The sequence below is a fragment of the Garra rufa genome, chromosome 11 (assembly GCF_049309525.1).
Source record: "Garra rufa chromosome 11, GarRuf1.0, whole genome shotgun sequence".
Taxonomy (NCBI): Eukaryota; Metazoa; Chordata; class Actinopteri; order Cypriniformes; family Cyprinidae; genus Garra; species Garra rufa.
The window spans coordinates 31,686,935-31,711,322 of NC_133371.1; the positions used below are offsets into that span (position 1 = coordinate 31,686,935).

Here is a 24,388-nt window from a genome sequence, read left to right on the forward strand (position 1 = left end):
CATTGCATCAGTGTATCCAGTTTTAAAGGAATAGCAGCCTAGTTTAGTTGCAATTGTTTGTGGCATTGATGTTAATCAAGCAACAAAAATCGCTCGCTACTCTTGACTGAATCACTTTAGTAGCCCTTACAAAGATTGATCTTAATATATTTATAGAAATATGGTAAACAATATGGTATACAAGTGATTAAATAATGCATAATTAGCCTGTATAACATTGGTACTTGGTAAAGGAACAGAATGTTCTTGTTTATGAGATGTGGTTTCATTTAATTTTATTATAAAGGCATGTTGCGTGTCACAGCAGGTAAATTTGTGTCTAACATAATACCTTAATATCAAACCTGTACAATGAGTTTGGTAATTTCACACAAATACTTAATGAATGCATTAAATTTCGTACTGTAAATATATCAAAACTTAATTTTAGATTAGTAATATGCATTGCTAAGAATAGACAACTTTAAAGGTTATTTTCTCAATAAATATATTTTTTTTGCACCTTCAAATTCCAGGTTTTTTTAAATGGTTGTATCTTCATATATTGTTCTGTCCTAACAAACCATACATCAATGGAAAGCTTATTTAGCTTTCATATAATGTATAAATCTCAATTTCAAAAAATTGACCCCACGATGTCTCATTAAACTGTAACTAAACCCATTCGATTTTAGCAGACTAAATCTACTGTAGATTTATCAAATCAAAATTAACAATTCAAAAGACTAAAATATGACAAAAACTAAATGGCATTTTAGTCAGAAGACTAAGACTAAATCAAAATTTGCTGTCAAAATTAACGCTGTAACCAATAGGGCATATGTTGAACATCAGCTGACCAAAACCGGAAGCCGGGTCCCATCACATCCACTAGCTAACTATTTGTTATTGTTGATGTGTTTTACCATATTTTTATATCTGAATGTTAGTTAAAAGAATTAAAAATAAAAACTGTTATATATCAATCCTTATATGTCATGGACTTTGGTTATGATCATCTTTGGTATCTACTTTGAAGGTGAACAGCTTCATATTTAACGAATACTATACACAAAACGTGTGAATCAGAAGCAACAAGATATGGTAAACAGAATATGGAAATCTGTTGCAAACAAAGCACATTAGTGTGTGCTTATTTTAAGTCATAGTGTATCATAAACAGAAATTCTTTTTTTCCTGCTCTACAGGAAATGGTGGAGGCAGCGGGAGAGGATGAAAGGGAGCTGGCTGCAGAAATGGCAGCAGCTTTCTTAAATGAGAACCTGCCAGAAGCTATCTTTGGGGCACCTAAAGCAGGCTCTGGACAGTGGGCATCACTAGTACGCATGATCAATCCCATCCAGGGCAACACACTGGACCTGGTGCAGCTGGAGCAGAATGAGGCGGCTTTTAGGTAAGCAATGTTGAACATACGTTGTGAACAAGATGGTGTAGACTTGTAAGCAGTCCCTTCACATTCTAACCAAACCATTTGTTCAGAATTTAGAATCTTGACAAAGCAAACAACATTAAGTTAGTCTCTTCCATATCCCACCTCTTCTCTGACCTTAGTCCCTAATTCTGTCTTTTGCAGTGTGGCTGTATGTCGATTTTCCAATGGAGGAGATGATTGGTATGTGTTGGTGGGTGTTGCAAGAGATATGATACTAAATCCGCGTTCTGTTGGTGGAGGTTATATTTATACCTACCGGCTAGTAGGAGGTGGGGACAAGCTGGAGTTTTTGCACAAGGTGAGTGAAACAGGAAATGACTTCGCATGAAACTACTGATTGGTCCCATGTGTTCGCTAGGGGCTCAGGAATGTGGAATTCCCCACAAATCATTAAATGTGTCCTAGAAATCCATTTAAGCATAGCAAATCACAAAATTAAACTTTTTGGTCTTGGTGTTATGGCCATGGCCCAAAAAAGCCATGTTGTGAATATTTGTGGTCCAGTTTATACAATGTTTAATGACCAAACTATATATCAAAGCCATATGTTAAACGGTTCTTTTCTGATCAGCTTCTTTTTAAACATGATAAATTTGAAATTGAATTGATTTAGATATTGTTTCTGATTGACAGACGCCCGTGGAGGACGTGCCCCTGGCTATTGCTCCCTTTCAGGGACGAATATTGGTTGGAGTAGGCAAACTCTTACGCATCTATGACTTGGGAAAGAAGAAACTTCTACGCAAGTGTGAGAACAAGGTGAGAATCACAGAATCGCAGTTTAGTTTTTCTTTCACAAAGGAAGTGAACAAGCCTTTCTTTTGAAAACGTTGAATAATGTGAGAGTAATGTCAGTGACGCACTACTCCAGTACTAGCTGTTGATGCATTACCACATGAAAAACATTGAAACAGAAGCTCAGACCACAAAGCGGTAGAGTACTTAACTGAAGAGTTCAAGTTAAATAAGCTTGCAGACAAGTTTAATCTAGCGTAAGTAATCTAAACTGGTGTGAAGTGTGAATATATTTGAGAAATGGCTAAGTGTTGCCCCTTCTGAGATTCTGTTGTTTGTCTTAACAGAAGCTTGATAAGCCATGATGACTAAGTCTCCTTTTCTTATTCTTGCAGCATGTTCCTAACTTGGTAACAGGCATCCACACTATTGGCCAGCGTGTGATTGTGTCTGATGTTCAGGAAAGTCTGTTCTGGGTGCGCTACAGGCGCAACGAGAACCAACTCATCATCTTTGCAGACGATACATATCCTCGTTGGGTCACGACCGCCTGCCTGCTTGATTATGACACCATGGCTGCTGCGGATAAGTTTGGAAATATCTGTGTTGTGAGTGTCATCACCTGTTTGGTTTGAAAAACTTGAGACCATTTTGACTCCAGGGAATTTTTTATTATAGATAAGCTTTTGAACATCCAATTAAAGTGGTGTAATTTATTAGCAGTTGCAATGGAGGGAAGGGAAGAATGCATGAGTACATTTTTCAGGAAGAAATTCAACAATTTAGTGAAAAACACAGTAAAGTGAGGTGTCATCATCTGTATACTTTTGCTACAGACTACATACTCATTTCATACTTATTTTTCAGGTCCGTCTGCCTCCTAACACCAGTGATGATGTTGATGAGGACCCCACAGGGAACAAAGCATTGTGGGACAGAGGCTTGCTCAACGGAGCATCACAAAAGGTAAAAGTATCTTCTGCCCTCATTGCTCAACTTTCCCACAGGTCCCAGAAAGACCACTGGCACTGAGCTGTCCTTACCGCTTGTTCCTCATTGTTTTTGTCTGTTGGGTTGGTTTTGCGGTTGCTGTTCTTGCGCACAAACACAGACCTGCACCCCAAAACATCTGGCAAGAGTCCACACTCTTCTCTGGTTCTGAAACCTCAGCAGCAAATCTTGTCCTCTCGCCAGAGATCATTATGTGCAGATTAGGAGCATGGAAATGTTTAGGTGGACACAAGGGAAAGTCCCTATTTGCACACCAATGACTTGCGTCTAGCTTTGACGGACATGCCTAAAGCATGTGTAATCAGGACTGAGCTGGACTGGGTGGTTGGTATAAACATATTGTGGAAGTTGTCTAGGGATGCACAATATATCATGACCGTATCAGTTATCAGTCAATATTATTTTAATAATTTTTTTCTGTAATTTAATTGTTAGTAATATTGTATATTTATTGGGAAATTTTAGAAATCTCCGTTTTATCATTTTAGCCTGTTCAATATTAGTTGTTATTTTATAGTCTCATACCTACTTGAATGAAACTATTTTGAGCACTTCCTTTTTGAGTGTAATGTTAGAAATGCTGTGTTTTAAGCATTACGTCTGTTTCACACGTAGCTGTTTACCACAAACAAATTTATCCCATATTTTGATTTCGAATCCAAACGTGCTTTTTCAGCATTGTGATCCGCTTTTATCACAGTACAGTAATTCTATTCTTCAAAGACATATTCACGTTTAAACTCAATAAATATAAACAACGTATTATTCAATGCACTTGATTTCTAGATTTGCATATTAAATTGCTCAAGCAAGTTGCAACATATTTAAACACAGCATATAACTTACAACAGACAGAAAGTCAGCTCTCGTGCCTTTCGCATTAAATCTTTATTAAAAGCAATCCCTTAAAGAATTTTTTTTCTACCTCCACAAATGCATCTATTTTGTTGTCATGTTTTTTTTTAAAGGGCACTTTTCCTTGTTTTAAACCTAGCCAATAACTGTGAAACACAGTAGACTATTTAAATGCATTTATGGTGTGGTCATTACATTTCCGTGTCAAATGATTTACAGCGAAGAATGCTCTGTCACTTCAATTGAGCGCATACAGCACAGCAAAAAATAGACTGCGGAAACTATATCTGAACTGCTGCAAACACACGGCTCCTGGAACGCACAACTGTATGCAGTGTGAATGCTCTAATCCGTTAACATGGGTGCGGAAAAAAATACGCAGCACATACGCACTACAGATGGAGTATGTGTGAAACAGGCGTTAGAATGACTTAAGTTCATTGAGTCGTCATTTTGAGTTTTTTTTTTTTTTTTTTTTTTTCCACAAGTAAAAAAAAAAAAAGTTTACACAAGATTTAGTTTAGAAAAGTAAAGGTTATTTATACCTATTGCTGTGTTTATCAAAATGTGTTTTAGACCCCACACAGGCTCTTATCTAATACATCAGAAACCTTCGGTTACAGCTCTTTGATTAAAGGATTGAGCTTAATTTTGTGTTTAAAGTAAAATCGCAATTTACAATGTGTGCACACCCAAAGCAAAGTGAATATTTGCATAATGTTATTACTCTAGATTACTCATGGTGTTTTTTTGTCACTCACATAAATAAAATTATTGCGTAATGTTTTTTTTTTCATTTTTTATTTTATTTATATAGTGCCTCAGTGTCACTTTAGATATTACAAGTCGATTGTACATCCACACAAGCAATATAGACACAAATATAATATAAACACATACACTACCAGTCAAATGTTTTTAACTGTAAGGTTTTTAATGTTTTTATTAAAGTTTCTTCTGTTCATCAAGCCTGTATTTATTTGATTCAAAATACAGCAAAAGCAGTAATATTGTGAATTATTTTTATATTTATTTAAAAAATGCTTTCTATTTGAATATATTTAAAAATATAACTTATTCCTGTGATCAAAGCAACATTTTTAGCATCATTACTCCAGTCTAAATTTTCAGCATCATTGCAATTATAGAAATTAAAACTTCTATTTAGCAAGGATGCTTTAAATGAATCAAAAGTAATGATAAAGACATTTATAATATTTATAACAAAAGATTTTTATTTCAGATAAATGCTGTTCTTCTGAACTTTCTATTCATCAAAGAAACCTGAAAAAATTCTACTCGGCAGTTATATAATAGTGTTTTTTTTTGTTTGTTTTTTTGCAGCAAATCAGAATATTAGAATGATTTCTGAAGTTTCGTGTGACTGGAGTAATGATGCTAAAAATTCAGCTTTGAAATCGCAGGAATAAATTGCATTTTAAAATATATTCAAATAGAATTTTTTTTTAAATAGTAAAAATATTTTGAAATTTGACAGTTTTTGCTGTACTTTCAATCAAATGCAGACTTGATGAGCAGAAGAGACTACTTAAAAAAAAAAAAATAACCATCTCTAGGGTTTACAGAGAATGGTCCGAAAAAGAGAAAATATCCAGTGTGCGGCAGTTCTGTGGGCGCAAATGCATTGTTGATGCCAGAGGTCAGAGGAGAATGGCCAGACTGGTTCGAGCTGATAGAAAGGCAACAGTAACTCAAATAACCACTCGTTACAACCGAGGTATGCTGAAGAGCATCTCTGAACGCACAACACGTCGAACCTTGAGGCAGATGGGCTACAGCAGCAGAAGACCACACCGGGTGCCACTCCTGTCAGCTAAGAACAGGAAACTGAGGCTACAGTTCGCACAGGCTCACCAAAATTAGACAATAGAAGATTGGAAAAACGTTGCCTGGTCTGATGAGTCTCGATTTCTGCTGCGACATTCAGATGGTAGGGTCAGAATTTGGCGTCAACAACATGAAAGCATGGATCCATCCTGCCTTGTATCAACGGTTCAGGCTGGTGGTGGTGGTGGTGTAATGGTGTGGGGGATATTTTCTTGGCACACTTTGGGCCCATTAGTACCAATTGAGCATCGTGTCAACGCCACAGCCTACCTGAGTATTGTTGCTGACCATGTCCATCCCTTTATGACTTCAGTGTACCCATCTTCTAATAGCTACTTCCAGCAGGATAACGCGCCATGTCATAAAGCGCGAATCATCTCAGACTGGTTTCTTGAACATGACAATGAGTTCACTGTACTCAAATGGCCACCACAGTCACCAGATCTCAATCCAATAGAGCACCTTTGGGATGTAGTGGAACGGGAGATTCGCATCATGGATGTGCAGCTGACAAATCTGCAGCTACTGTGTGACGCTATCATGTCAATATGGACCAAAATCTCTGAGGAATATTTCCAGTACCTTGTTGAATCTATGCCACGAAGGATTAAGGCAGTTCTGAAGGCAAAAGGGAGTCCAACCCGGTACTAGTAAGGTGTACCTAATAAAGTGGCCAGTGAGTGTATATATAAATGATGAACGGTAGAGGGCTGAGAATTGTTGCAACCAAATGAGTTTTTGGCTGAAGGTCTGCATTTAAAGTCACACCAGAGGTGTTCAGCTGGGGTTAGGACTTGGTTTTACCAGATCAGTCAAGTTTTTCCACACTGACTGAATTAACACTTTCCGATCTAAACTGTTTCTATGAAATTGGAAGCACACAATACCCTATAATGTAATTATATGATTGAACATTAGTAATTTCCATGAGTACAAATTTTAATAGTGTATAAGATGTGCATCATACTGCACAAAAGTAATACAAGAATAATTTATTTGTTACATGTTAAACCGTACTTCTATTTTGACAGGTAGCCGTGAAGTTTCTGTGTATATGCTAAGTATAGTTTCATAAACTGAGCACAGCGTCTCTCTTTCTTTCTCTGTAATGTACGTGCCCAGATGTGTTCTCAGGTATTGAAATTTGGCAACGATTGATTTAATGTGAATCATTACTCTGTAGTACAGAGTTGTTTGTTTGTCTTCCAGTTTTGCTATGTCAAGCAAAAACGGCATTCTCGAGTCCTTTTCTAATCATACCTGTTGTCTTTTTTTTTTTTCTGTCGTCCACAGGCAGAAGTGATTATTAACTATCACATAGGAGAGACGGTGCTGTCCCTCCAGAAAACCACCCTCATCCCTGGAGGATCAGAGTCTTTGGTGTACACCACGCTATCGGGAGGCATTGGCATCCTGGTGCCGTTCACCTCTCATGAGGTACAGTTCCTTAAATTGTGACTAACCAGTAATTACATAAGAGAATTGCGAACATGCAAAGGTCTTTCATAAGTCTAAAACCACTGAAGAAGTAGTGAAGGCCTCAGGTCACTTGCTTAACTTTAGTCCATCAGAATAGAGACTGTAACGTGTGGCGCAACTTCAGTTATCATGCACAATAAATTACTGAGGGAATAAAGGTTTGCCACAGTTTAATTTGTGAAAATACAGTTAGTTTTTGTCTCTTCTGTCTTTAGGATCATGATTTCTTCCAGCACTTGGAGATGCACATGCGCTCTGAATTTCCTCCTCTGTGTGGTCGAGATCACCTCAGCTTCCGCTCGTACTATTTCCCAGTGAAGGTAAGGACAAACACACAGTTAATATATTACACAGCTTTAGTTTTAACAGGAGCTTTGAATTACTTAATCAATTATCCACTTGTGCTGTGTGTGGGAAGAAAAACTTACTGTACCGGTTGGCCATCTTTTTTCATTGGCTTTGCTTTTTTTTTTTTTTTTTTTTTTTTTTTTCAGAATGTGATCGATGGAGATCTTTGTGAGCAGTTTAACTCCATGGATCCACATAAGCAGAAGAGTGTCTCTGAAGAACTGGACCGGACACCTCCAGAGGTTTCTAAGAAACTGGAAGACATCCGAACACGCTATGCCTTCTAAAGTCTTCAGATCATGAGAAAATCAATTGTTTTTTCAAGCTTCCCATCGCTGTGGTCTCCCAACTTTCCTACCACAAGTATAGGAGCAACATTTTGGTGACAGCAAAAGGAAGTTCCCGCTTTAACTGGGGCCGGCTGGGATCTCTCACAGTCCCAGTGGTCAGTGACCTTGTCCTGCTTCAAATGACTGTTGGTGCTGTACTCAGTACAATGCATTTGTTTTATTTAGTTCATGCTGAGCGGTTGCATAGTGACAAATATTTTTCAGAGGAATGTTTTCATGCGAAGGACTACATCAGCTTGTATACATGAGTGGGTTTAAATGTGTAGACTTGAAAAATGTTTGTGTAGCTACCACAATGCAAATTAAATCCAGCTAAATCCACATTTTATTGTATGAATCAGTCTGCATAAAACATTCCATCATTCAGATTTTGGTTATTTAAATTAAAAGTTAAAACTGTTCCCACTCTTCTAAAAACAGTGAAATTGTAAAATAGCTTTAGTTTTTGCCTCATGGATACAGCAAATCTGTTGTGGTTTTTAACTTGTTTTTTTGGAAAAGCTATAATTATCCACCCCCAAAAATCCTGAAAGAAATAGTGGTGTTTATGTCATGAAGTGTGAGAAAATTTGTAAATAAACTTTTTTTACTTTCTCATGTATTTCCGTGTCTGTCACAAGACTTGCTGTTTGTCTTTAACTGAGCCCACAGGCAAAGCAGGTTTTCACTGTTTTCTTAAGCCTTTTCTTTTTTCTTCTTGGTGGAAGCCCCATAATGATCGTACATCTGTCTTGTGACAATGAGTCATGTTGTTTGATGCCTTAAAATGAAGTCTTATTGAGTTAATATGCTTTTTCTCAATTATTTCACTAAATCTTAAGAGATTTTGAAACTGTTGGATTTTTTTTTTCATAGATTGCTATCTGATTGCACTTGACGTGACTTTTGAGATGGCTGACTAACATTGCTAGTGTAATGTGTATATACATTTGAAGTCAAAAGTTTAAGTACCTTGCAGAATCTGCAAAATGTTAATTTATTTTGCCATAATAAGAGAGATCATACAAAATGCAAGTTATTTTTGATTTAGTACTGACCTGAACAAGATATTTTACACAAAAAAGGGGTTTACATATGGTCCACAAGAGAAAATAGTTGAATTTCTAAAAATGACCCTGTTCAGAAGTTTGCATACACTTGATTCTTGTTACCTGAATGATCCACAGCTTTTTTTCTTTTTTTTTAAGTGCTAGTAGTTCATGAGTCGCTTGATTGTCCTGAACAGTTAAACTGCCCTCTGTTCTTCAGAAAAAACCTTTAGGTCCCACAAATTATTTTTGTGTATTTTAACCCTTTTCAACAATTACTATAATTTTTTCTAGCGCTCACCTTTGGTTCAGAATGAAACATAATGCATTAAGAGCAGGGGTGACAACTTTTTGAATTTGAAGATTGGGGTAAATTAAAAAATATATTTAGGCAAAATAGTAACGTACAATAAAGTTACCCCCCGGCTCTTAATGTATCGTTTTTTGTTTTTGTTTTCTGAAGCATAATTGAGCATTTAAACCTCATGAAATAGTTGCTTAAAAGTCCATCAGTGTGAAAAGATGGATCTCCAAATCATACAGTCATTGTTGGAAAGGGTTCGAATATATAAAATTGCTGAAAAACCAAAGAATCTGTGGGTCCTAAAGAATTTTTCTGAAGAACAGCGGGCGGTTTAACTGTTCAGGACAAACAATAAACTCATGAACAATTATCACTAAATGAACAAACAAACCAAAAAACGTATTAAGAATCAAGTGTATGTAAACTTTTAAACGGTCATTTTTTTATAAATTCAACTATTTTTTTTCTCTTGTGGACTATATGTAAACGTTTTATGTGAAATATCGTATTCAGGACAGTACTAAATAAAAAATAACATTTTGTATGATCTCTCTTATTTTGGTCAAATAATTAGCATTTTGCAGATTCTGCAAGGTGTATGTAAACTTTTGACTTTAACTGAATATTTAAGTATTTAGTGTTTGATAACTTTATTCAATTTTGGTATATTTCCTACTTGCTGAACGTACAGGAAAATAGTGGGTTTCTGTGAAGATTGTTTTAATTTCACTTAAATTATAAGTCTAATAAATGTCAAAATTGATAACTCCGTTGTATTGTAATGTTGAATGGCTATAGTCAATAGTTAAATATTAGGGAAAAACTATTTCCTAGAGACGTCAATAATATTCCGTGATATTCACCTTCAGTCATAAATGTAAAAATTCAATAAAAAAAAATGTAAATATGGGCTATGAGCTAAAGTTACAGCTAAATTTAACTTTTCACCATACCAAAATAAGTACCAAATATGTTGATGTTCTTTTTAAAATCTTGAATGATGCAAGTTCTTCCTTGTCATAGGACTAAATTTATACTTTTTAAATTTTGAAGTCTATTACAGCAGTAGCTATAACCGTGCATATCACTATTTTTGGCAAGGACGCCATTCTATAAATCATTAACTGGTGTCATTTTCTAATTTTAATTACTTCAGTCAGTGGAGCATGAAAAAGTGAAGAAACTCTATGATAACAAGTATTCCATTAGAATGAGTCATATTCTGATCACACCAAAACCCACTTTGTTAATGAAATCAACAATCAACACCCGTTTTCTACCACATTCCCCCTACAGACTGTAACACTTCAGTTGCACTTTTAATCGTAAACGATTCATGAATACTTTTTCTCACGAGTCACCAATTCTTGCAAAGTCATACTGTGGAATAGAGTTGAAGAATTGAGCAATATGAGGCCACAATGTTTACAAGTCTACTTAACACAATTTACATGCTGTGAGCTCGTTCCAGTCCAGTGTGTATCTATAGTCAGTAGTTTTATGGTTTCTCATATGTAACATAGTACCATTGCAGTAACCTCAAATTGCTTGCACTGATTGTTGCTAGCATGATTATTGTAATTTGGAATCTAAATCGTGGATCCTCACATTATCGAATCCAGGCCTTGGTGGTTGGGCAACTCAAATTGTCAATGTACCCCAAGTATATATTCTCTTGGGGTCTGTTCTGATGGGGCCCTCTCATAAAAACTGTCCCAGGCTCTGAATTCAACTGACTGCACTGGTAATAAATAAAACAGTCAGGCCATAAACGTAGGTTGAGATATTATGGAGGGTGTTCATAACTTGGTGATGTTTTAGAGGCATATTTGGAGTTTTCTGTCACTATGTTTCCTTTGGGGGTTTTCCATATTGATGTGATGTCATATCATCAAGGTTGACAGATGGTGTTTTGACTAGTGTTTTTTTTTTATGGTTGGGTGGGGGACTTGGAATGTCCCTCTTGTTTGTCTTTTTGGGTCTTGAGTGGCTCTGGCCTTTGTTAGGACAGCGTAGAGTAGATAGTACTATCGTCAAGTGATTATGCCCCAAAAAAGAGATTATAGGTACTACAAAACAACAGGGCCATTGTGGCCATCAACAAAGCGATCCCACGCACAACGCCAGTGTGCAGTTTGCATCGGTCACCCATATGCCCATTGTCCATTGTGTTGCAAGATGAGGCGCTTCAGAGTCCGAAAAAAACATTTTGTCATGAAATTCCTAAAAGTGTACCACTGTGCCAAGCCTGCCACCACAGAACCACAGTAAATGTAGGGAATAAATTAGTAATGTGCGTGGGCGAATGAGGTTTAGAGGGCAATTGGGAAAAGTAGACACTCTGGATTTGCTTGAATGGACACTTGGCTGCGTCTTGACTCATGAAGGTGTTGTTGATGGTTCAACTAGTTTTGGTGAACTAGTTTTTGGCTGTGGTCATTTTGACTACTTTATATAAGATTTGTAAAGGTTGAGCGCAGTGTCCGCATTAATAACTTACATGTGGGTATTTTATAGTAGTCAGTAGCCCAGCCTAATTTTCTGTGCACAATCTCGTCCGGTTAACTTAAACGTTATGAAAGAAACAAAATATGATAATCTCATTTAATTTTTTTGACGTGAAAATGTCAGTAGCTATGTCTAATGTGCCGAACGCCACAGGCTTGTTGCTAACGTTAGTTGTTGCTACAAATGTAGCGTGGTCTGACTGACCTGTAAACTATTTGGTTTATGAAATGTTTGAAAACGATGTTGAAACGTATATGTAAGAATACTTAATGACACTTCCAACTTTAATTAGGGCGGTCAGACTCTTCACTATTCGTTAAGGGGCCATACAAAGGCAGCTATACAGCTTCCCTCGCTTTTCACTCAAGCAAGGATGAACGTTTATTCAAATCCAGTCACCGATGAGTTAATAGTTTATGTACCCAAAAGTGAAAGTAACAGCCTCATCGACTGTCTCTCTTTACTCAGCGTGTTCTTCTCGTGGTGCTTGACTAGAGAAGTCTGTAGGCGGGTGTATATAGACACTAAACATAAAGAGGTGACATAAAGAAAAGGGAGTTTCCGAGTCTTTTGGGTGGACGTTGCATTGAAAAAGGGGCGATTTTACTACTCCGGTCAGTACTCTGCATGCTTGGAAGTGTCAGCGCTCCTATCTCTACAAGGTTAAGCAAACAACTGCTGTTTATTGAAAGTGCTCTGCGGATGGTTTCCCAGTGAGACAGCCTAGGTCATCGAAACGAAAGGTTTGTGGCTTATTTCTATACGTTGTGCTGCTGAATTGTGTCGCATGTGAATGCGCCTTATAATGGAATCATGCGCAACAACGCGTTTGATATCTGAGCCAAGGTCCAACGATAAAGAGCGATCACCTGACAGATCGCTTTTTATTTGATTTGACTAGATAACAGGTGCATTTATATATTTTGAAACCAAAATTTGATTAACACATCAAGAAGTTTATTTAGATAAGTCTATGGCACGCATGCGAATGCTATAACCATAATTTATTGACTGTCATTGCATTGGTGATGAATGGATGTATTGTTTTACTTTAATAGTTTACATTTTTATATATTTTATTAATATTTTTACTAATTGTCTTATTTTTTAGCTGTCTTTGTTCGTTTTTGAACCTCAGTTATTCATTGTATTTACATGCACAAGAAAATTCCGATATTAATCCGAATTTGGTCATATTCTTATGTTGTTATTAGGCTATATTTTTTCCCTCTTCTTCTTCTTCTTGTTTTGGGTCATGTAGACAATACATCCATGCACATCATATTTAAACTGAATATTTGTGACCCTTGACCACAAAACCTTAAGAAGCACAGGTGTATTTGTAGCACTCGCCAACAATACATTGTATGGGTCAAAATGATCGATTTTTCTTTTATGCCAAAAATCATTAGGATATTAAGTAAGGATCATGTCCATGAAGATATTTTGTACATTTCCTACCGTACTTGTATTAAAACTTAATTTTTTATTAGTAATATTCATTGCTAAAAACTTAATTTGGACAAACTGAAGGCAATTTTCTCAATATTTTGATTTTTTTGCACCCTCAGATTCCAGATGTTCAAATACTTGTATCTCGACCAAATATTGACTTATTCTAACAAACCATACATCAATGGAAAGCTTTGTTCAGCTTTCAGATTGTGTATAAATCTCAATTTAAAAAAAAAAAAAAATTACTGGTTTTGTGGTCCAAGGGTCACATTTGTTTATTTCTGTGTCTGTCGAAATATAGGTAACAAATAGATACAGTAAGCAAAGTTGTATAAAATATTTGTGTGTGTAATCGTACAGAAAATAACTGTCATGACCCACATTTTGGTTTTAAAATGTTGTATATTTTAAAAACATGAATGAGAATTTATGATTTGGTATCTCTAGAATCTCCAGAAGTTTATTTTAAAGGCATAACCAGAATATTGGCCTTATTTGGCAAAATATGGTAAATATAAAAAGCTGGCTTAAATAAAGAGCACTTGGTATATATAAACAGTTTGAATCCCTGTTTCTTCAACACACCCATTGGATTCATCACATATTTGTCAAAAATCTGCATTAGATTAGGACAGAAAAACCATGATCAATGCAGAGAAAATGAACTGATTGTGAAATAAAAAATTCTGTTAAAATACCAGTTCAAATATTACGTCAGATTGAAGATATGATTTGTTGTGGCTTATGTTCTGTACTTCATAGATTCTTCTGGCATGTGGTTCTGCTTTACAGATCAACATTTTTATTATATGTATTCATTTTCGCACATCAAAGAAACTGATACAAAGACATTTCTGATAAAGCCACAAAACATTTTGAAAACGTACTTTCTGCTCCACATGTTCCTCACGTGGCTATTAGTCAGAAACTTGCTCTGTCAAGACGTTATATTCCCTTTAGGATTAGAAGGAATTTTAATTCTTCCTTTCGAAAGAAGCGAAAAGAGACAACATCTGGATTTGTTTTACACAGCTGCAAAAGCTCTGGAGAAGAAAAACAGAGGAACAGTATGACACAGCTCTAGCCCTTCAGATGAGCAGTGTTCCAATGCTTCACTTTGAGTTTTTACAACTTTTTTGCCATTAAAATAAAATGTGCCAGATCAGTCTTAAATTTTACCATCTAAAAGGAGACTAAATGAAGTCAGATGTGCCATCCCTGGTTCTCTTTGTCCAGCAGGAGAGTTTAGGAAGGCAGCTGTGTGAACAGAAAGTCATGGAAAAATCCAAAACTGGTTTTCAATCTAGTGTGATATTTGTTCTGACTCTGTTTGTTTTTTTATAGACCAGGAAGACAGAAGAAGATTCTGGAATTTAGACCCATATTACAGTGCGAGCTGAGAATGGTCCAGCCAGAATGCCGGCTCCTCAGGGGGCTGCTCGGTAAGTAAAATCTAGTAATTAATGATTTAAGTTGTACAATGCAAGATGTTGTGCCAAAAGGACACTAAAGATCTTTGGATGCGACAGTACTAGACATAAATATTTTTTCAGTGGCCCTAGAGCAAAACTTGATGATTGATTTCTTCCTCGGCTGACATAAGAGAGGCTCTTGTGCGTTTACGCAAATATCTGCAAATTTCTGTGGGTGATTATGCTGGATTAGGACACAGTTTGTTAAGGCTGAGTGTGTGGTTTTAACATTTGGGTATCTGGTAATTAGTTTCTTCTGATATGAGTGTCAAGTTAAACATATGTTTGCGGAGAGCTTCTGCATATGGTGCTTCTATTGAAGGACTAAGACGTGACTGTTAATGTCACCACTTCCTGTGCTCAGGAGAGAGACATAGAGAGAAAGAAAAGAGACAGTTGCATAAGGTAAAAGAGAGGGCAGGGAGGGGGATACCAGGCCAAAGAAGCCAGAATAACTTTGACGGGAGGTGGGGGTTTAGTGGTCGGACGCCAGTAAATAGTCCAGGTTCTGTGGCATGACAAATTCCTCTGGCCCTCGGAAGTCTGCTTCATGGTCTCTGAGACTTTGCTGACTGTCAGTCTCTGGGTAGCTGCCCTATAGTGCAGCTCAACCACAGAGGCCAACCACACTGTGATCCACAGCAAAGTGACAGATGACTACTATGGTGCACTGTCTTTCCGCCGTGGGCTAGCCAGTCAGAATCACTTATCTTTAACAATAAAAGCTTGAGTTAAAATAGGCACAGGATCAGCCTCAGGTTTACTACCACAGTTAATCTGCTTGAGTTTGACTTTGTCTTCTTGAAGAGCATTGTATGATTATCTTGTGCATATTATGTCTCCTGCTTTTGACCACATGTGGACTGCAGAGGCTCTTATGTTGGGAAATTATGGCTTGTGAATTTTCTGCCTTCGTCTGGTTGCGTTTTTGTTGGAGGACGTTTTGAGATTTTCGTTTGCAGCAGTGCTCTGTGTTTTAAAACATCCTTTTCCTTGTAAATTGGGCTTGTGGTTTGCGGTTTGTTTTGTCACAGCTCTAACTTTATGCGTCAGTGCCTTCAAAGAGGCATCACACCAGCCTGTGTGACATACTGTGCAAAAGTCAGCAAAGAATAAAGTAAATAGTGATCATCATCAATAAATTGAAATGTGTCTTCCAAACTTTTTGAATAAATGTAACATGCCGATAAAATCAAAACAGTTTTGTTTTAAAGGATGTTGAATGTGCAACCATTTCTTGATGGTTTCATTATAGGTATTGTTTTCTTCCTCTTTCCCTCTAGGTTTTATTTGTCTATTACCAATGTGCATGTGTGTAGCACCAGAACTCTGCGGGCCTCTAAGAACAGTACGGGAGAGCCTAAATGCAACCAATAGGAGACGTTTTATGGTAAACAGATATATGATTTTTGAAATTATAATGTTATGGGCATTTAGGCTCTGTACAGTTTACATGGAAAGATTTAGAAAAGCAATGTGTAGCATGAGACGGAATGAATGACATGCCAATAAAAGGTTTGACACTTCTATTTGCAGAAAGCTAACTTTCCCATTAACTATACTATTCAAGTGCATTATGAGGAGGTGTTCAGACTACGTAACATCAGCAGACTGGTAAGTCTTTTATCCCACCGACTCTGTCCCCAACTGACCCTCTGACTCACTTTGCATTACTTAAAGCCACACTCTTTACAACATCCCACACAAATTAGCTCATTTTTCCTGTTTGTGACCTAGTGCCAGATATTTAAGACTCGTGACTGACAGAGTCAGATTGGAATCAGAGTTTTAGGGTTTCTCAGGGCCTGTGACTCAGCATTTGTAAAAATACAGGGGTTAGTCTCATCAAACTGTTCATATCCAGATCACCATATTCATATATATATTAATTTATAATTAAATAAATAAATAAAAATAGTAAATTTATGTATTATAGTACTATATAAAATACAAGAACAGATAGAGATATATTAAACAATGGATATTTTTAATAGAGTTAATGGACTTTTAAATGGAGAGCTAATGTACTAAATACAATAAACTCATACAATCAGACTTATTAAACTGTTAATGGCCTGCCTTTTTTTAAGAGTTATGTTATTAGCTCTCCCATCAGTGGCATGTAGTGGTGTTCTGAAATGATGAGGCAATTTTTTTTTTTTTTTTACATTTTTAATGAAATGGATAGTTCACCCGAAAATGAAAATTTGATGCTTATCTGCTTACCCCCGGGGCATCTAAGATGTAGGTGACTTTGTTTCTTCAGTAGAACACAAACAAAGATTTTTAACTCAAACCTGTCAGTCATATAATGGCAGTCAATGGGACCCATGGCTTTGAGAATCAAAAAAACATACACAGACAAAACCAAATGACAAGTGACAATACATTGAAGTTTTAACACACTAAACAATCGGCCTGTGCAAGAAACTGAACAGTATTTATAGCATTTTTTACCTCTGATCCACCGAAATGTCAAACTGTTCTGAGCATGTTCACAACAGCCGGTGTGTGACATAGTAGAGCATACGTGGAAGTAATCTGTCACACGTATACGTTACTCATTGTTTACACAGAGAGACTGTGGGTACAACAGCTACTCAAAATGGTAATTATTTGTGCTTATCCTGAGTGTTGCAAATGTTAAAAAAACTAAAAGATTACGTTTGCTTGTGTGAATTCATCCTGGGATAGTTGACTTTTCACCGACTCCTAACTTTTGAGCCTGATCGACTGAAGTTATGGTTGTTATGGCTGTTGTGAACACGCTCAGAACAGTTGGACATTGTGGTGGATCAGAGGTAACAAATGATATAAAAACTGTTCATTTTCTTGCACAGACCGATTGTTTTGTGTGTTAAGATCTTAATGTATCATCGCGAGCCACAGGGTTTAATTTGATTTGTCTATGTATGTTTTTTGACTCTAAATGCCATCATTATATGACTGACAGACTGCAACGGTTTGAGTTAAAAATATTTGTTTGTGTTTTACTGAAGAAACAAAGTCACCTACATTTTGAAAGCTCTAGGTGTAAGCACATAAACATATTTATTTTTTATTTTTGGGTGAATTACCCCTTTAAATGTAAATTTATGTCCCAGTCACATTTTCTTGGTTAAATAAACATTACTTACACTACCAGAATAAAAATTTTGTATTATTACTTTTACTTTTATTTTGTATTTTTACTTTCTACCAATGTAAATGATAATCTATTTATTAAAACCAAGTATGAATCTAATCACGCTAGGGTTTTTTAATACATTTTTTACATTTATTCCAAAATAATAACTCAAGGCAGTAACAAATTAAACAATTTTATTTAAACAATTACATTTTTATTTATGAACTGATGCTTACTTAAAACACCCACAGATTGTGTTTTTATAGGCCATTAGAGGTTCGATTTGGACTTGACAAAGTGGTGATATCTAAGTGTGTGAGTTGTTTACTTACTTTTTTATCAGTATTCCCACGACTTTACATTGTTCATTTAGACTGATTTGCAAACACAGAATGCAGGATTTATCGCATGAACCAATCACAGCCGAACATAACTAATCATATCCAGTCATATCGTGATGGAGGCACTGCCTCTGCTCACATGACTTTTCCCCATTCATTCTCGATTACCCCCCATCAAAATCAAATTCAATGCATGCTTTAGGAGATCTGTTAAAACTCAATGGGCTCAGGGGAGGTGAGAGAAACGCGGACTCCCTCTGTAACTTTACCTGCTGGTGTCATGTTAAACAGTTTTACTTTAGAAAAATTAGTGATTTATACGCTCTTATGTCATATTTTGTAATATTTGCATTGTTTTATTTTTATACTATACATTTTTTTCTTAGTCAATTTTTTGAGGAGGCACTGCCTCCCTTGCCTCCTTGGAGGAAGCGCCCCTGATATATATATATATATATATATATATATAATTCTATAAAATAAAATATCGGTAAGACCATAAATTCGGAACTGAATTTGACCTGACCAGGAATAAACCATGTGGCATTAAACCTAAGTAATATTACGAGACTCTTAACAATGTAACTGAAGGTCTCCCTCATTACTGTTTCTCTTCTTCTCTTTCCTTCTTTCTTATCTTGTTCATCTCTCACTGTTTGTTCTCTAGAATACGAGTAATGAAGAGGAGCCACTGCAGGAGAGAGATCTACAGGATTTGTGGCTTTGGGTTAGTCAGCAGGGGATAAAGAGGGTTTTAAAGGTGCTGCCAGAAAGACATCCCACACGACGTAAATACCTCTCCAATCTGGAGAACCTGTTTAATGATTTCGAGGGCCATTATAACCAACTGAATCCCAAAGATGAAGAGGTTAGAACAATAATGTCATTTCTCCTATCTTAAAAGGAACTCATTATAAATCATTCTGCCTGTCACCGAAACGGCTTATATTATCTCTAAGCTAACTCAAATGTTTTAATGAAAGAATCTTTGAACTCATTTTGACCTTTTGAATCTGTCCAGTCTGTGTTGCAGATGTTATTTGTCATTTGAGTGATATATTTCTAGTATTGAGTTCATCTAAATGTGTGTGTGTATGTATGTCTTTGTATCTGTTTCAAAAAAGAGAGTCCTTCCAGAGAGAATAGAAAACATCTGGGATCGCTTGACGGACCAAAATTATGAGGGCTGGAAGTCTGTTACACCCAAATCAATACTGGACAACTGTTATCGGACCATGCATTGCCTATTTAAAGAGTGCTTCTCAAAAGAAGATGACAATTATGATTGTGAGTAAAAATTGTAAATGTTTAGAATGGTCTATATTAATGAACAGGGCTGGGTTTTGACACAAATTTCACAGTTCGATTCCATTCTGATTCACAAGCGATTCGGTTCAATTCGATATTGATTATTTTGGATATATATCAACTACAGTACATGCCAAATTTTCCAAAGAGTCCTTTGGTACTACATTACTATAATATTAAAAGGAGTAGTTCACTTCCAGAGCAAAAATGTACAGATAATGTACTTACCCCCTTGTCATCCAAGATGTTCATGTCTTTCTTTCTTCAGTCGTAAAGAAATTGTTTTTTCAGGGAAACATTCAAGGATTTTTCTCCATATAGTGGACTTCTATGGTGCCCCTGAGTTTGATCTTCCAAAATGCAGTTTAAATGCAGCTTCAAAGGGCTCTAAATGATCCCAGCCGAGGAAGAAGGGTCTTATCTAGCAAAATGATCAGTTATTTTAAAAAAAAATTACAATTGATATACTTTTTAACCTTAACCCCTCGTCTTGTCTAGGTCTGTGTGAACTGTTTTTTCCAGTTTAAGACAGTTAGGGTAGGTCGAAAAACTCCCATCTCATTTTCTTCTCCAACTTCAAAATCGTCCTACATCGCTGCAAAAGTACTGACCCAGTTTTTACAAAGTGAACATGCAAAGAAGTTACTGTGGTGATGAAGTGATGAAGGGCAATTTTGAAATCAGAGGAAAAAATGAGAATGGAGTTTTTCGACTTACCCTGTCTTGACCTGGAAAATAGACCTAGACCAGACCTAGACAAGACCAGAATTTGAGGTTAAAAAGTAATGCAATTATACATATTTTTTTTAGAAAATCATTTCGATAGATAATAAGTTTGAAGCCCTTTGAAGCTGCATTTAAACTGTATTTTGGAAGCTCAAACTCAGGGGCACCAAAAAAGTCCACTATATGGAGAGGACCCTGAAATGTTTTCCTCAAAAAAACATAATTTCTTTACGACTGAAGAAAAGGGGATGAGTACAATTCTGCAAGTGAACTGCTGCCGATTTGTTTACAAATGCCTAAATTATATTCAGAGATGTTTTTACAATAATAAAGTTACAATTACATAATTATATTTCCACTCCAATTTGTTTTTTAAAATATGAACATTTCAATTGTGCCCATCATAAAAACTTGACAGTTTTGTTCAAACAGATTAAACACTGAAGAAAGGTTAAAATATTGTGTGCAAAATGCTTCTCACTAAAGTACATTTTTCTAGCTGACTAAGGAGCTCACTGAATATGTTTTTTCTGAGGTAAATGTGACATTACGTAACATATTGTTTACAAGCTGTTATTGACGTCTTTGCATAGTTGAAACACTGATTGAGCCATTACATGAGACAGGATATGGATTTCAACAAGTTGTACTTTTTCTTTTAACATAGAACACATTCTTTAAACACTTCAGGTGTTTATTCATGTTTGTTTTGTGCTGAAACTGGTACTAAAGCGGAGGAGATGATCAGTTCACCACTTTTCTTGAACTGCGCCGAAACGACATTTTTGTTTGAATACTGTAATAAAATGGACTGAATTTGAAATCTGAGACTGTTTTATATCAAAAGTAACAAAGCACAAGCTTTTTGTAAATAATTGGATGGGAGGTGTGCTACATAGCTCCGTTCATTAACTGAAAATAGACTAGACTAATCGATTCTTGGGATTTTGTTTTATAAAAACCAGCCCTATTAATTAAACCTGCATTTTTTTTTACATTAATGGGACTGTAGACAAAATATTGATTGCTAAATATTGATTGGTTACATTTTTCACCTGTGTGAAGTTCCGCTGAATCAATTCCACAAAACACAGACTGTGTGTTTTTGGAATCTGGAATTTTTTTGGGAATATAGTACTTACTCATTGGTATTTTGGTTGAGGGTTTGAGGTAAGACAGTTGAACTCCATCTAATGATTGTTACAACTTGGAAAATTTGGGGAATTTTTGGAGACCAACCTCAAGAAGGGTTCTTCCAGCAGTCCACCAAATGTTTGTTGATAACCTCACGCAACCCTAAAATGTATGCACACAGTAGCAAAAAGATGGAAACTTTTGCTGTTTGTTGATGCGAGTCTGTGGTCGACCATCAGCCTTTGTGAATGAGAAAAAATACTAGGGGATTGAATCAACGGCTTTATCCCCTCCGTGATGAATGGGATGGTGGCATGATTCAGGCTTTGAGGTTATCTGAAGGATGTAAAGTACTTTAAAAAAGCCCACATGTTGTTACTAGCCTGAACACGCCTGGTCTATGGCTTGTACCAGTTCTTTGTGAAATGGCGTTACAGTGGTAAACCCTGAACTTGATAATAATAATTATTATTATTAACATAACACTTTTGAGGAGCAAAAAATGAAGGCCTTTTCTTTAAATGGTTATCTTAACAATTTCATTCAGGTGTTCTAAATAGCAACTCATCAAGATATGTGACCACTAATCTGCACTGTTTCTCTTTGTTCATTTGTAGATTGTGAAGTCCTCAACTGGAGGAAAGGGAAGAAAACGACATAGCAGGAGGTCTAAAGGGATCTGATGCTGTCTTCGTTGCTGGTGTAGGTGTAAAAGGGTGTTACCCGGTTTATGTAGTGACACGCAGCATGCTTGTGTGCCTCTTGTCCTAGTGAAGCCACTGACTGCCTCCACCGGTGTTACCCATTTGGAAAAAATGCAACAGCCGTCACACCAGTTGGAAGTCACTCTACTGACCCTGCAGCTATTGCTCTCCATCTTTCAGAACATTCATACCTCCATCCACTCGCCGGGCAACTTCATATTTATGTGGCATTTTGCTAATAAACAATCATGTATGCACTGTGTGTGTGCTCTGTGGAGGAGAGCAGCTTTGACTCTTCGCTGTAGCATTTACTATTGGTAATTCCAAAAAAGTCTTTGCCACTGTGACTTATATTTCTGAGGAAAGTATATATTTTGTCCTAGATGTATGCCAAAACAGTATATTATCATTGCCACGTTGTAAATGTTCTTGGTACGGTGTATAAATAACGTGGAGCTTCTTTTGTACACATATCATTTGCATGCAAATGTTGTGCTGACTGCTGGCTTGGTCGGCACTGTTGCTTTTACCCAGAGGCTCTTTGTGCTTTACTGCTGGTTAAATGTTGAAAGATTGCACCAAAGCATTTCTATAAAAAGCTTTTTTTTAAGGTTATCAAGAGGGTTTGATATCAGGTTTGCATATGTTTTATACACAGATTTTAATCTAGGTTATTTATTTGGACTCCTGCCACAGAATGTTCTGGTAACTGTTGTAACATGGCTTGGAAAATAAACCTCTCACTATCACCCCCATGTGTTCAGATGTATGGCTTGTTTTGAGATACTGGTTTGGTTTCTGTTCTAACACCCTCTCACCTCTCACACACATACAATACCTGCTGGCTATGGAAGTGGCAACATCTTGTGATTACATTTGCTCAATTAATTTTTTATATGGCTATTTATGAGCACTGTAGACTAATACTGAAAGAAAGCTTTTGCATTTTTATAGTTAAACTTTTTTAATAGAATATTTTCCCTCCAAATGGAGTATGTTGCGAAAACTAAAGCAAACACTATTAAAATGTTTTTTTTTGTTAATTGAAATAAAGCTGAAATAAAATATAAATAATAGATGAAAAACTAAAAAAATGTTAATTAAATATTAGGAAAAGTAAAATAAAAAAGCTAAAGAGAACATTAATAATAATATTTAATAAAAATGGAAAAAAGCACAGCAGTATTATTAAAACTAAAATTAAAAACTGAAATTAATTCAAATAAAAGCTCATTTTAATGGTTCAAAATTAATAACAAAAAATATAGCTGCAAGCAGCGATTACCAGGGTGTAAGCGCTTTATGCATTTAAGCACATATGAAAAAAGACATTATGTAGCAAGCCTTTTTTGCAAATACAGTTAATTTACCATAAAAAATTGTTTTGTAACGTTTATGACTGTCATAACGCCAGCTGTGGTCCGATCTACTTTAAACTTTGCCTGCTTGTTTAGAATCACCTGATGCATGTGCTCACCTGGTTTCATGAAGTTTTAAGATTTCTTCCCTAAGTGGAAATTTCAACATTTTTTTGATAATTATTTATCTAGAGAGTCCAGAGAATTGTACTGCAGTGTTTTTTTTCCCATATTGAATGAAAAGCCTAGTGTATGTGTAGCTATGTGTGGAAAAACCACACAATGCACAATCTTTTATGCCCTTGAAAAACGTGATATCGCCCCAAGTGGCCGATTCCTTTCAAATTTCTCACAGACCTTTGGGGCCGTAAGTCAAACAAGTCCACCGATTTTTGTTCCGATCGGCCTAGGTGTCTAGGTGCTCAAAATTCATCGGCCAGTGCCGGCCATGTTATTTTCTGAGATACGCAAATGTTCTTATAGACACTTGTGGCACTTTGGATCAAGCCATTTAGCCATTTTAAGTTTTTTCTGTTTTATAGCACCACCAAGTGGCCAAGCTCTACAATTTTTGTCCTGCGACCTCAGATTGAGCCCTTAAGTGTTCTGAGTTTGGCCAAGATATCTCATTCTGTTCAGGAGTTACAGGCATTTTACTAAAAGTGGCTCTGCTCCGTTCTAACGTTTTGGTGTCCCTTTGCGACACTGAGTCAAAGGTTAGAGAATCTTCCTGCACTGGTTTGGTTCTCCTCGGGTGAAGAACCTAGGACTAGTTCGCAAAAGTAGGTTTTGCAAAAAAAATCCAAAATACCCAAATCTGATACCTGTGCGTTTTGTCCGGTGTGAGTCAAGGATTCCAACAACA

General features: G+C 36.3%; 2 protein-coding genes across 2 annotated transcripts in view; both read left to right on the top strand.

The window, feature by feature from the left end:
* The window catches only part of sf3b3 (splicing factor 3b, subunit 3), a 31,498-nt gene extending 22,654 nt beyond the window's left edge, over positions 1–8,844 (top strand). Inside the window, exons 20-27 of the mRNA XM_073850631.1 lie at positions 1,188–1,393; positions 1,574–1,730; positions 2,066–2,191; positions 2,563–2,775; positions 3,035–3,133; positions 7,175–7,318; positions 7,576–7,680; positions 7,855–8,844. Coding sequence (XP_073706732.1) covers positions 1,188–1,393; positions 1,574–1,730; positions 2,066–2,191; positions 2,563–2,775; positions 3,035–3,133; positions 7,175–7,318; positions 7,576–7,680; positions 7,855–7,995 — 1,191 coding nt within the window. The 3' untranslated portion in view covers positions 7,996–8,844. The remainder of the gene's footprint in view (positions 1–1,187; positions 1,394–1,573; positions 1,731–2,065; positions 2,192–2,562; positions 2,776–3,034; positions 3,134–7,174; positions 7,319–7,575; positions 7,681–7,854) is intronic.
* Positions 8,845–12,346: 3,502 nt separating this feature from the next.
* il34 (interleukin 34) lies at positions 12,347–22,908 on the top strand. The gene is made up of 7 exons (XM_073850670.1): positions 12,347–12,641; positions 14,698–14,795; positions 16,109–16,215; positions 16,362–16,439; positions 18,961–19,161; positions 19,418–19,580; positions 22,079–22,908. Exons 2-7 carry the CDS (start codon positions 14,756–14,758, stop codon positions 22,120–22,122), a joined length of 633 nt encoding a protein of 210 aa, XP_073706771.1. The 5' UTR covers positions 12,347–12,641; positions 14,698–14,755; the 3' UTR covers positions 22,123–22,908.
* Positions 22,909–24,388: the final 1,480 nt, after the last annotated feature.